Source organism: Homarus americanus, unplaced genomic scaffold, assembly GCF_018991925.1.
Source record: "Homarus americanus isolate GMGI-L3 unplaced genomic scaffold, GMGI_Hamer_2.0 scaffold48406, whole genome shotgun sequence".
In the NCBI taxonomy this organism is placed as follows: domain Eukaryota; kingdom Metazoa; phylum Arthropoda; class Malacostraca; order Decapoda; family Nephropidae; genus Homarus; species Homarus americanus.
Window position 1 is genome coordinate 2,926,150 of NW_024753828.1, and position 12,627 is coordinate 2,938,776.

The following is a 12,627-nucleotide window of genomic DNA, read 5'->3' on the forward strand; positions in this document are numbered from 1 at the left end:
GTTAATGGCCACTATGAGGCTTCCCCAGAGGCCAATGCCGAGGTTCAGCGGAGGGACTTGTGATGAGTATTGGGAGTTCAAGCATGCCTTCCAAAGACACACTGGGAAGGTGCCCATACCCTATGCACTAAAATTGGAAATACTTCTCTCGGCCTACACCGGCCGCGCTAAGAAATCCCTAAGAGCGTGCCTGCAAATAGAAGACCCCAGGGCAGGATACGAACAAGCTCTAGCCTTGCTAGAAGAGCGTTATGGCAACAAGCAAGCCTACGTCCAAGAACTAATAGGCAAGGTCCTAAGTGGCCCAGCCGTGAGAACAGATGACATTAAAGGAACTCGTGGACGATCTAGGAAATTGCGTAAACAACTTAAAGGTGCTGGGAAAACTGCACGAAATTGACACGTATGATTCACCGAATACTTTGGCTAAGAGATTCATGGGAAAGATCAGGGAGCGATACGAGGATAGAGCATATGACTATGAAAGGAGAGACGGGAATTCTCCAGAGGTCGAGTGGATGAAGGATTTTGTACTGAGATGCTGGACAGGACAAGGAGGGCTTCAAATGGACGAAGACAAGAGTCGAGCGGGAGACGAACAGGCTCACACCATTCCTCTTCAGAAAAGAGACCTGTGGGCCTAGTGACTTCGGGAAGAGAGGAGGTTAGAGGAAAGGACAACTGCACTTGCCCATTGTGCCCTGGATATCACCCTCTGCAGAGACGCCAAGCATTCCTCAACATGTCGACTGGAACGCGAACTTCACTCGTACGTAAAGAACGTCGCTGTTTCACCTGCTTAGATCGCGCTCATCGGATGGCCAAGTGCATCCAGAAGAGAAGGTGCGGCATAGATGGCTGCTATAACTTCCACTCGAATCTCCTGCACTTCTCAAGAAATTCTATGCGCAATAACACGCCAAACCAGGACGAACCATCAAGAAAGGAACTCATAGCCAGTTTTCAAGGGATAAAAAGAGCTTCCACCATGGATGCACACCAGTCAAAAGTGCCGCCTGACCACAAGCGGCAGAAGCTAGGTGACTGTGAACTCAAGGCCATCATGTCGGCACCGAAATCAACAACCAGTGGAGCTAGGCCATGGAAACCCAAATCCAACTCGAGAGTTACGGAGAAAAGGGCTGGAAACAGGCAAGTTGCACTGGTGACCACGAACCGAGAAAACCCGTATAAATGGGCCAGAGATACTTATGGTCGAGAAAATAACCAGTGCGAGGGGACCAAAAATTACGACATATGACTAGCAGATCCAGGCAGAGTTGCACTCCCCATATTAAAGGTCAAGGTCGGGGAGATAAGGCGAGAAACAAATACAACAGTGATCACCGGAACACTCTTGGACTCGGGCAGCAACAGGTCTTACTGCACCGAGAGCCTAGCCAACCGACTACGAATAACAGGGAAGTCTGTTTCAATCTCCATAGGCACGATCCTGAAGGAGAGGAAGAGCGTGAAGGCCAAACAGATCGATCTGAATGTGACTAGCGTCGGAATGAGAAGAAGTCGATCCATCAACATTCCCAGAATCCTCGTTAGGTTGCGGACACCAGAGCCATTGCCAAGTGGAGGCACCTCCAAGGAACCACACCACTCCACGCACCAGAAAGAGTGGACCTCCTGATAGGGTTAGATGTACCACAAGCCCTAACACCGTTAGAAGTAAGGACCGGGGAGAACGGAGAGTCGTTCGCGGTGCGCACACTTCTAGGATGGACCATAAATGGACCAGTATCTCCCACATCACCCAGTATTGAACCAAAATAAGCCCGGGAAGTTGGGAATAGTTTTTGACCGTACAGCAACGGATGAGTCAGTGTCCCTGAACAGCCAAGTGATACAAGGGTCAGACCTCAACAACAAATTGATGGGAGTCCTCATTAGGTTCCGACAAGAAAGGGTGGCACTCATGGCTGATATCGAGGCTATGTTCCACCAGGTACGAGTACTGCCTGAGCATCGAGACACCCTGAGCTTCCTGTAGTGGACAGACGACCAACTATCGTGATGAGCAAATGACCATGACAAAGTTCAGCCTATTGGAGGGAGTCAGAGAGTGAGACTCCCGGCAGACAATGGGTTTTGAGCAAGCTCAACAGGGGGAGTGTTACCACCACAGTAGAATATGTTGCCACCACAGTAGGATAAACTAGAAGAGAGAGAGAAAAAGAGGGATAGAGAGAGAGAGAAAGGGACACAGGAGAGAGACAGTGTTGACAACAAACTTTAGTGAGGTGTTAAATGTGAAACAGATGGCCCTCGCCTCGGGCTGACTCGCCCCCTGTGGGGTTCAGAAGATAGTCTCTAGCCGTCCAGTGAGCTAACAACTCAGGGAGCTAATAAGTCCTACATTAGACCCGAAACACGTTTTGACCGAATAAAGATCAATTGAGTCCTACGTGCAAGGGTCTCATTATCTCACAGTCGCTCATTGGGCGGTTACAATACCTATGACAGGGATTGATCTGAGTTAGGTTAAGAACAGGTCATGGGCCAAGTGTATACCTGCCCTAGTTAGGACAAGAATCTGCATGGTTTTAGGCAAAGTCTGAATTTAAGGGTCTTAGTTTACTGTATACTTTCATTGCAATCATTTTTACTAAAGATAAATTAGTGATCAATCTAGCATAAAAGATTTTACCTTCTTACAAGCACTGTCTAATAACCTGCATCCCATTTCTTTTCATTCCTCTAAGATAACTTCACCATCACAAATTACATAACCTATCATTACTGCATTTCATTTGGTCTATCCACATTATTACATGTGAAGATGAACAACTTAACATAAGATACATATTGAGAGATCAACAAATTTACTCCAATGATAATGCATCTAACTAGTTACTGTTTTAATAAATAATGCAAATGACTTCAAAATGTAAAACAATAAATATACATAATGTAAAACAAATACTAAATCATGCTTAAGCTCATACACAACTACTATGAAGAATAATTAAAGAGGAAACTGAATCAATCTTACCAGGCGGGTGCACTCCAGACTGTATGGAGTAGTCTTTGTGGGCCTGTGGCGGCTGGGTGTAGGAATGGGAATGAGTGTGAGAGTGAGTGCGGGCAGGGTCACGTGTGTGGGCGGCAGGTGGTGGAAGGTTGTCGTGGTGGGCAGGTGGCGGCTGCAGTAGTGAATCTCTGACGTGGGCAGCTGGGGGGGCCAGGTGCTCTCTGTGGAGGTGGGGGGGATGAAGGTCAAAGTGCATTATACTGTACTAAGCTTTCAACTTCCACAACATTCATCATAGTTCATCTATTTTACTAGTTACTACATATTTAACCTTACACTTTAACATAAAACAGATCACTTAATTATACTGAATAAATGGTATGAACAATGGGATGGATGAAGAATACGTACTGAGTGAGGGAAGCAAGTCACAGAGTTTTTTTATAATGTAACTGCAAAGTCTGTGCAGGTAAGAAAAGTTATAGTGGAACCCATTCTTATTAATACATTTGCAGTATTTCTTCACCTCCCAGTAATAACACTAAGATATTTATTTTCGAATTTTTTAAACAATTGGTTATATTTCATAGGTATTTACTTACACAATGTAACATGTTGTAAACCAAATGTTATATAATAATCCCTTGAGATAAATGTACAGTATTACTCAGGTACCACTAAGAGGCTCTCACGTGGCCCAGCAATGTCATATTTATTGATTTTGTTCACTCTGTACCTGCATTTTTCTAGTTAAATAAACTGTTTCAATATCAAATAAAAAAAATAAAAAAAAGTGAAAGACTGGTAATTCAAGTGTATAATTCAAGAAGTGGAAGGAACAGCAAAAGACCAAGGAGATGGAAGAACGGTGTGAAGGCTCTCTATACAAGTGAAGGGAACGGACTCCAGGAAGCAGGAAAGTGTGTGTGAATTAGGATACATTGCGTGGCTAATGAGAATGTGTGTTTTGCTGACGACTGACGCTAGATTACCATAGATTGCGGCGTATAAGTCGACATTTTAAGCTTGAAAAAATCTCTCCAAAACCAGAGGTCGACTTATATGCAAAGTATAAAATGTGAAGCTGTACCACATAGTGGTAAACAAGTGGAACAGCCTGCCTAACACTCGCTGTGCATCACTTAGCGTAACTCCCATGGCCTGCTGCTAATATTTCCTACTGAAATTCATGTTTGGTAAACTTATTTAACATAGAGATTATAATAAAATAGGAAATTCAAATATAATTAAACGAACACAACACCACACGCCATTTCCAACAGCTGATGTACGGACCCATAGTTTCGCAGTTGGCCGTGTGGTGTCGGTGGCGCCACTGGCAGTTTGTTTACACCAGCTGATGCAAATGGCAGATCGTAAGCCAGGTGTATCATAATGTTCTACTATCATACCGTATATAGCGGTACTATAAAGGTGCTATACTGGTATGCTGTGTAAACAATTAATATTTTATTGGAGGTGCTGATTTTGGCTTGGTGTTTACCAGAGTTCTTACGAAGATAACTTACTGAAGACTTTTAGCGGTTGCTTGCCGTCCTACGTGGATCCTGTTGCCCACTTCCCTTTTTGTATGAACTATATAATATATACCGGTATATCAAACATTGGAAGGTATTGCAGTAAGTGTATTGATGAAAGTTCTAGCCTAGCCTGTGTTTGGGCCTTGGGGGGTCAATTTATGCGGTGAGTATAGGCCTAAACCTGAATTTTGAACTAAAAATCTTGAGGTCGACTTATACACCACAATTTACGGGGATAAATGAGACAGAGAAGTAGGGACCACAGAAGAACATGTCTGATATAGCAGTAAGGAATGACAACAATGAAGTAAGAAAAGAGAAACCAAAACAAAAACACACACACACACACACACCTGGTGGCATAAACATTCTCCCTGGTCTGTTGTGTTGAGTAGTCACGGGCCTCAGGCTTGGCCACATGAAGCATGCACTCACTCTGAGCCTTGGCCAACAGACGTTTCTTCTGGCTCTGAGATGCACCGACTGATGTGTAGTTATGGGACAAACTGTCGATGTACAAAATAATATATTAAGTTTAATTACCTTGATTTTATCTTGATTAAACCCCCTACCCTATTGCTATTTGTTCACCTAAATAAGCTAAAATATTCTTTTTCTTCTCTCCATATCCAGTAGAACCTCTATACATAGGACTTCAATACTACAGAATTCGCTTTTTGGGGACTCTCTAAGGTTCTCCGGATCGCCCCTCTATTCACCAGAAATATTTTAATAGTCCAGAAAATCCAACATCAGCCCGGATGTTTGTGTGTTCATACATGTGTTGAACGTTTGTGCATGAGCTCAGCCAGAGTCCTGCCTTCATTCGCATCGTACCAGTGTGCCGCACCTCACTACCTACATTCATTTATATGAACTTTTTGTGTACAATATGTATTATCTTTAATGGGGATATTATAACTAACTGTCTTAATAATAAGAATAAAAAAGCCTGTATCGCTCAGCAGGAGCATGAATCCTCACAGAGATGAGTAACAATTTAAATACACCCACCTAAATACATTACAAAGAATAATCCAAGGTCAATAATGGCTCCATCTACCTAAATTGGGTAGAAATAACCTTTAATCTCTAAAAATTTACTATAAAAGAGGAACAATATTTTGGATATAGCTCTTAAAATGTTGGAAGGAACTCCAAATTCTAAAATGAAGGATTGAACCCGATATCCCATTTTACAACGGAGTCTGAAACAGGTAATTCATATACAGTACCACCAAACAAGTCTACAAGTTGAAAACCCTGGCATTCTTACCACTGCTAACAAACTAACTCATCAATCAGTTCATACCCTCCCATCTAAGTATCCAGTTACCACTCAATGAGTTTTACTGCCACATGAGGAAGAACCTAGTTACGGACTGTTACTTCCCAGTTAACTCTCTGGTCTCCTTTATACTCCACAGTGTGACCCCTTGATATTCTTAATCCCATGGCCCTTATTCTTCTTGACAGGCACCACAGCAACACTAACCTTTACCTCATCCTGTTCACACCCTCATATCACCCTCCATAGAGAAGTCAGATCACCCATTTGCAACATTGCACTGGGCATCTAATCCAAGGGTATATTTAAGGTTCTGTTAAAATCAAGTAAATTCTTTAGTAATGAAGATGAAAACTTTAAACCAAAACTGCAATATCAGGCTGTCACTGCAGCCATATGATCCATGAGGCTCATTATGCACCATTAGACTAAGCTCTGTTAAGCTTTACAAACTTGTATACAGTGGTTTTCAGTAGATAGAAATACAAGCATATATATGCATGAAAAGGACTAATTACAGCTCATGCTGATTATAGATTAATCAAGTTACATTTAAAGGAAAACAAAGGAACAACTGTGACAAAGACATAGTTGAGGTCCTCATCATCTCAACCTAAAAAGCTCACTCAAATATATAGACAAAATACTGGCAGAATAAAAGTTCAAGAATATCTCCCTCAATTTCTTGGCATCAGTTTTACATATTACTAATGCACTGTCATATAGTAAAAATATAAATAAACAAACAAAAGCACCCACACACACACTGTATACCTCATATTTCCCCCATTATTATCCTTTCACTGATCCTCACCACGTTTTCTCCTATTTTACCTCATTAATAGAGTCAGAGCACATGTTTGCCATATTCACTAATTTATGGGATAAAAATGAACCATTTTTATAGTGCCTTTACCTGGCGTATTTGTCATCATGCGATGTCTGAGGTTGCTGGTGCGAGCTGGATATAATCTTGTTGTGGTTGTTGTTGACACATGTAGAGCAATGCCGGTCCTTGCAACATTTACCTGAAAAGAGTGTAATATATTTTTCTCAGGAAGCAACCAATTACTGCACTCAGTTTCCCTATTTTGTATTCTGTGTATTATACCAAAAATACAGGGACAGAAAAAAATAAAATAAAATAAATCACACACACACACAAAATTACCCGTTCCATTAAATTTGGTGCGGAAACAAAGATTAAAACTCCATCGGGAGATACTGTTAATTTCTTTATACTGGAAAACATACCTCCTGCTTCATCATCACTGTCGCTAATGGTGATGACTGACACAGCAGGTGATGGAGTGTCACGAATGGTGATGGTCTGCTGACGCCCACTGCCTGTAATACTGCTGCTATAACTGCTGTTTGAGTGCTGCTGGCTACTGTGTGTCTGTTGTGCTGGCTGTCCTGGATGTCCACCTGAGATTACAAAAGAAAAAACAAATCAGAAATGTTATTCATACCTCAATACTGTACAGTGAATAAATCAAATATCACACTAAATGTGATAAAACTGCAGTTATAAATATGAGACACTTATGCCCTCTTTCATTTTGACATTATTCAATTCACTATGTCCTATATAGGATATATCTAATTCTCCCTTATCTGCTACATTTAGCAGTTGTTCAGATATTTTTCTCATTTCCTTTTAAATTCCTCCATTTTTTACAGCAAAACATCAACTCTTTCAATCTTACCTGATCATTATTTACCTGTAGTCATGCCCTTTCAAACTTTATCAGAACTTAGTCAAAACTGTTCAATAAAGCTTGGACTAATGCTCAGATCCAGACACTACTTTGCTAATGAACAGACAGTAACTATTCATGTAAACCATGTGTGCTCCCAGATGGAGTACAGCTAAAACCTGTCTGTGGGTTTAATGTGATGTTGGGGTTGTCCCTGTGCCCCCTTGATTCAGAGCACAAAAAGGCCATTTAAACTATTAAAAATACAGACTTCACCATAAAATTGTCAGTACTGCACATCTACAAGCATACCTCATCTCCTTCCAAATCCTAAAGCTGTTCCTATACATGTACAGGGTATCAGTGTTCTGGTGAGCAACACTCCATCTATCTACCAAGGCATCTGGTAGGGTCTGTTCTGTTTTAGACTATGTACCTGCACCATCTTGCAGAACCTATGCCCATCAAAACTTATATCTCAGGGGTTTTCCAAAAGCACATTATCTCCCTCAGTTCAAAACACCCTGCCTCCAATATCTTCACTCTATGGAGAGGAACAACCTTGGTCAATAGCTCTGACAATGACACTATTCTCTCTTCACCCTTTTTATTTGTTATAAAAAAATCAAAGGAAACTTTGGGGAGCTCACAGAATATCATTGCAAAGCTCAATTACAATGATTCATAAGGCTATGAAGAGCAACAATTAAATATATACCCATGACAGCCACTGTGCTGCACCATGATATGCCCATCTTGAGAGGGTGTAAACACATAACCTATTGGGGAGGTCTTCTACAGGATTTACAATTACAGTCAAACAAATTCAGACTATTGAAACAGTAAGCATGATTATTATGGGGCCAGAGGAATTTCGGAATTTTTCGGTTTTCAGAATGGTTAGTTTTTTTGTTTTTTTTAATGTGTATTAGCCCACCCGGGCATAGATCACTGACCCACATCAGGGCCTGGGGGAGGGGGGCGAAAATATAATAAAAATTATAATAATAATAATAATAATAATTCATAAGTCTAGGTCGTGTTTCTCACTTTTGATCTTTTTTCCATTCTTGTATTTCTTTATTATTATTATTATTATTATTTTATTATTACAGTACTCCTATATTATTGTTATTTTTATTAATTTTATTATCATATATTATTATTATTATTAATGTTATCATATTTTATTTTGGTGTATTTTTATTAAAATTTGTATTTACTATGAATAATTATTATTATAATTATTATTACTATTACATTTTCGCCCCCCAGGCCCCGATGTGGGTCAGTGATCTATGCCCGGGTGGGCTAATCACTGTTTTAAAAAAAATAAATAAAAAAAAATAAAAAAATATTGCCCCACAAAAAAAACTTTCGGTTTTCAGAGCTTTTCGGTTTTCAGAATTTCGGATAAAGGGTTGTCAACCTGTACTACATTTCATTAAAATCCAGTGCTTTATCATTTTTAATATGTAATAAGCTGTATACAACAGACTGGAAGTTATTGAAATCTTAACCACACGTTTAGCCTCGGCACTAAAAATGGCTGCCATATTCACTGTAGTGGACATCATAATCAATTCCACTCACAAAGCTCATTAAGCACCAGGAGACCAAGCTCAATTAAATTTCATGAAAACAATATCTAAAAAAAATTAAATATAAATAAATAAATAAAGGCATTAATTACTATTCCTAAGCATGTACAAAGAACCATCACCTTATCAAATATGGTTGAAATTTTTTGACATTTTAAATAAATTTAATCTTTGTGATGAGACTTTTGTACCACATTCAACTGAAGCCCAATTTTGAAGTGGCTGCATAAATAAAGAAATGTTACAGTATGGGTGAAGGAAGAGACAGACTGGCAAATGAGCAAAGGGAAGAAAACACCAAAGACACAATCTACCCCACTACCTTCTCACACTATGCAGGTGATGAGGGATAGTAAGTTAAGAAATTGAGTCAAAGGCGGTCTTTCTTTTGATCGAGCGTTTAACTCACAAAGACGCCTTGGTGGCCAAAGATGTCAACCCTGGGCAAGAGGTGGAACAGGCGTGGTGTAGCATAAGTCTTTAGAAGATAATATGAGAGAGAGATTAGGTCACACACACAATCCACTGTAGATGACATGATGTGGTGTGGAGGTTGAAGCACATGCAAGGTTTACGTCGACAAAGATAAAGGAGAAGATTAGTAAACAAGGAATAACTGTGGTAACTCCTTTCCACTAGGTTGGAGATTTCAGAAAACATGGAAAACAGACAAGGTTCATAATAAAGATTTAAATTACACTAAGATCTTTTTATCCCCAATGACTTCAACATGGTAAAGTCTCATGACCAGTTTGTATAACGTGGAGCAGTAAAACCACAAGGTGACAAGTGTGACGTGGACCAACCTGCATGAGAGCCGTGACTGCCGCCGCTACCGCTGCCATGACTCGGGTGGGTGGCGTGGCTGCCGTGTGTGACCGCGTGATGACTGGAGGAGTGAGTGGCATGATGGGTGGAATGGGTAGAGTGGTGGCTCTGGTGGTGAGGATGTCCCTGGTGGTGCCCCGAGTGGTGTGCCGAATGATGGCTGCTGGGGGGGAAGGTAAAGGTACACACACCAGTTAACAACAGCCTTCATCTTCACATCACAAACAAACAACCCAATTAGTATTATATCATCTTATGGATTAAGGATAATACAATCACACAAATAGCCAGAGACGTTAACAAAGCCAACTTTGTTCAAAAGACTGATTTCATCTTAGGACATTTCATGCTGGGATGCATTTGTCAAAGTGAAGTACATTTTACCTAACTAACCAAAATCTCCATGCATACATATGACAATGAAAAAACTGTAGCAGTAATGGGATTTGATTAGCTATACTGTACTAAGATGAAAGAAGAAGGATGAGGGACAACTGGAAGAATTAATATTTCATGTGCTGTGACTAGGAGGAAGATGCATGGATAAAAAAAATTAATATGAGGATGGATTATGGATGAGAATAAAATTTAAATTATGAAATGACATGACATGGGGTGGAATCAATTAGAAGAAACATGGAATACAGTACAGTATGTTGAAGAAGTCTCAACAAATACGAAGAATGTACAGAAATTGTATTAAAGTAAAATGAATACCGGTAACATCTTTCCTGATGGGAGTTCATTTAGAGGGCAAAGTATCCCTAAAGTATTTTATTATGGCTAATGCCAGTCAATTTTATTTAGCTTAGGGGACCTCTGCCCTCTAAAGGGTTAAAAGTCAATAGCTTATGCATGGAATTAATTTTCACTGGTTGCTAGAACAAGGCACACTTTAACTTCACATTTTGGGCTACTGGGATAATATGTCATAACTTAGATCCCTTAACCTGGTGAAGCTGGAAACTAACAAAACACCGTTACTCACTTGTGACTGGTGTGATAGCTGTTATGGTTGATCTGAGGTGCAGCACTGCTAATGCCCCAGTGTGCTGATGATGCCCCAGGTGGTGTGCCCTCCTTCACCCTCTTCTTAACAGGAGAAAGCTGCTGACTTAGATCCTTCTTGTCATGTGCTGGAGGCTGCGCAGGTCGGCCTCCAACATGCAGTGTGTGCGCTGCATGTGCACCTGAATGACCCATTAGAGAGGCCTTACTTGAACGTTTGCTTCCTGCCCAGGTGCTTGATGGGTAGGCTTCATACAGTTCTGGGTGGAGGTCAACAGGGAACATTGCAGGTGGTGCATCTCCCTGAACCACAGAAGAGTCTACCAGGAAGGTTCGTCTCCAGGCATCAGTTGCATCAGGTAGTAAACTACCAGGCTGCTGCAGAGAGGTTGGAGGCTGTGGGAGCTGTTGCCATCCACCAGGAACAAGCGCCATCTGTCCGCCACGACCCCAACCACCACCCACCGCTGCGCCAGTGGTGAGAAGCATCCCACGTCCAGGTTGTTCCACCATGGATACTGGTACGTACTGACCCCCACCACCCACCTGTGATATTAGGTAGGACCATGAATAATCTTCACAATAACATTACATGTCAAAAAATTATTGTGCAAGGTGGTGAAAGACTCCAAAAGAAATTTTGTCAAAGAAACTATTCTGTAGTAACACACCTAGACACCATTCTTAACTCAAAGGTTGTTTAACCCATAAACTTGAACATAGTCCATTAAGTATTTTTCAGTCACACAACAGCAGTTTTAAAAATCTTGAAAGCAATAACAGGTCCTTCAACAACCACCAAACAATAAATCAACTCTTACAATGCAAACAAATAACTGCCTAAAGCTAACATAGTTTGAAAATTAATGGCCATTAGAAGCACTGGATATTTAATATGAAACTGGTCATCAAGTATATATATCATCCCAAAATGATACAGCATCCTGTGTGATATCCTGGAATGTCATTAAGTATAGTACAGTATTGGAGAAATTTTATGAAAGGAAATCAAGTCCATGAAAATATACAATAGAACAAGTCAATAAATAAATCAAAGAAATCCATAAGTAGCTCACAAACAATGGACATTACCTCATTAGTTATCTATATACAATCAATCTAAGGTCAAGGACTCTGTCTTAAGCTATGCAGGAGGGTTGTGAGGAAGTAAAGGATACTGGTATGATTGGAGAGGTTGAGCCCTTTAAATAATCAGAGCTGGGCAGGGCTTTACATGTATCTCAGTACATAATGAAGGCTTAAGATGTTTGTGATTAATAACCTGCTGACTCACTTGTTGTGGAAGTAAAGAAGGCTGGAGCTGTAACTGTGGCTGCTGGGTCACTACGGTCACATGTTTGCCAGGTGAAGCCAGGCCCTGGTAAGGAGGAGGACACAGTATGGATGACACCAACTGCGGAGGGAAACTTGCTGCTGCTGCCTCTCCACGACTGCTGCCGCTATATCCACGGCCACTACGACTTCCTTGATATAGTCCATACTAATGGAAGAGAAAGAAAAAATATTTTATTTTTTATTTTTGGGACTCAACCTTTTATTCACCAATTCAAAAACAAAACACTGAAACCTTAATTTGAATATCAATTTTCTCTATTCCAAAAATCACCAAGAAAAATTAATGGATACTTTATGAATTTACTCAACAATTACGTGAAAA

At 40.5% G+C, this 12,627-nt stretch overlaps 1 protein-coding gene across 6 annotated transcripts in view; it reads right to left on the reverse strand.

Moving 5' to 3' along the window:
• The window catches only part of LOC121855589 (homeodomain-interacting protein kinase 2-like), a 49,000-nt gene that overhangs the window by 10,391 nt on the left and 25,982 nt on the right, over positions 1–12,627 (reverse strand). For 4 of the 6 annotated variants that reach the window (XR_006086817.1, XM_042350631.1, XM_042350628.1 and 1 more), the window contains 7 exons: positions 12,244–12,450; positions 10,930–11,495; positions 9,920–10,104; positions 7,067–7,240; positions 6,729–6,840; positions 4,878–5,030; positions 3,005–3,204 (listed from right to left, as the gene is read on the reverse strand). Coding sequence is in view for 5 of the 6 variants with exons in the window: in XM_042350631.1 (XP_042206565.1) it covers positions 3,005–3,204; positions 4,878–5,030; positions 6,729–6,840; positions 7,067–7,240; positions 9,920–10,104; positions 10,930–11,495; positions 12,244–12,450 (1,597 nt within the window). In the remaining variant the exon portion in view is untranslated. The remainder of the gene's footprint in view (positions 1–3,004; positions 3,205–4,877; positions 5,031–6,728; positions 6,841–7,066; positions 7,241–9,919; positions 10,105–10,929; positions 11,496–12,243; positions 12,451–12,627) is intronic. The other 2 variants (XM_042350627.1, XM_042350630.1) reach the window with 2 other exon arrangements.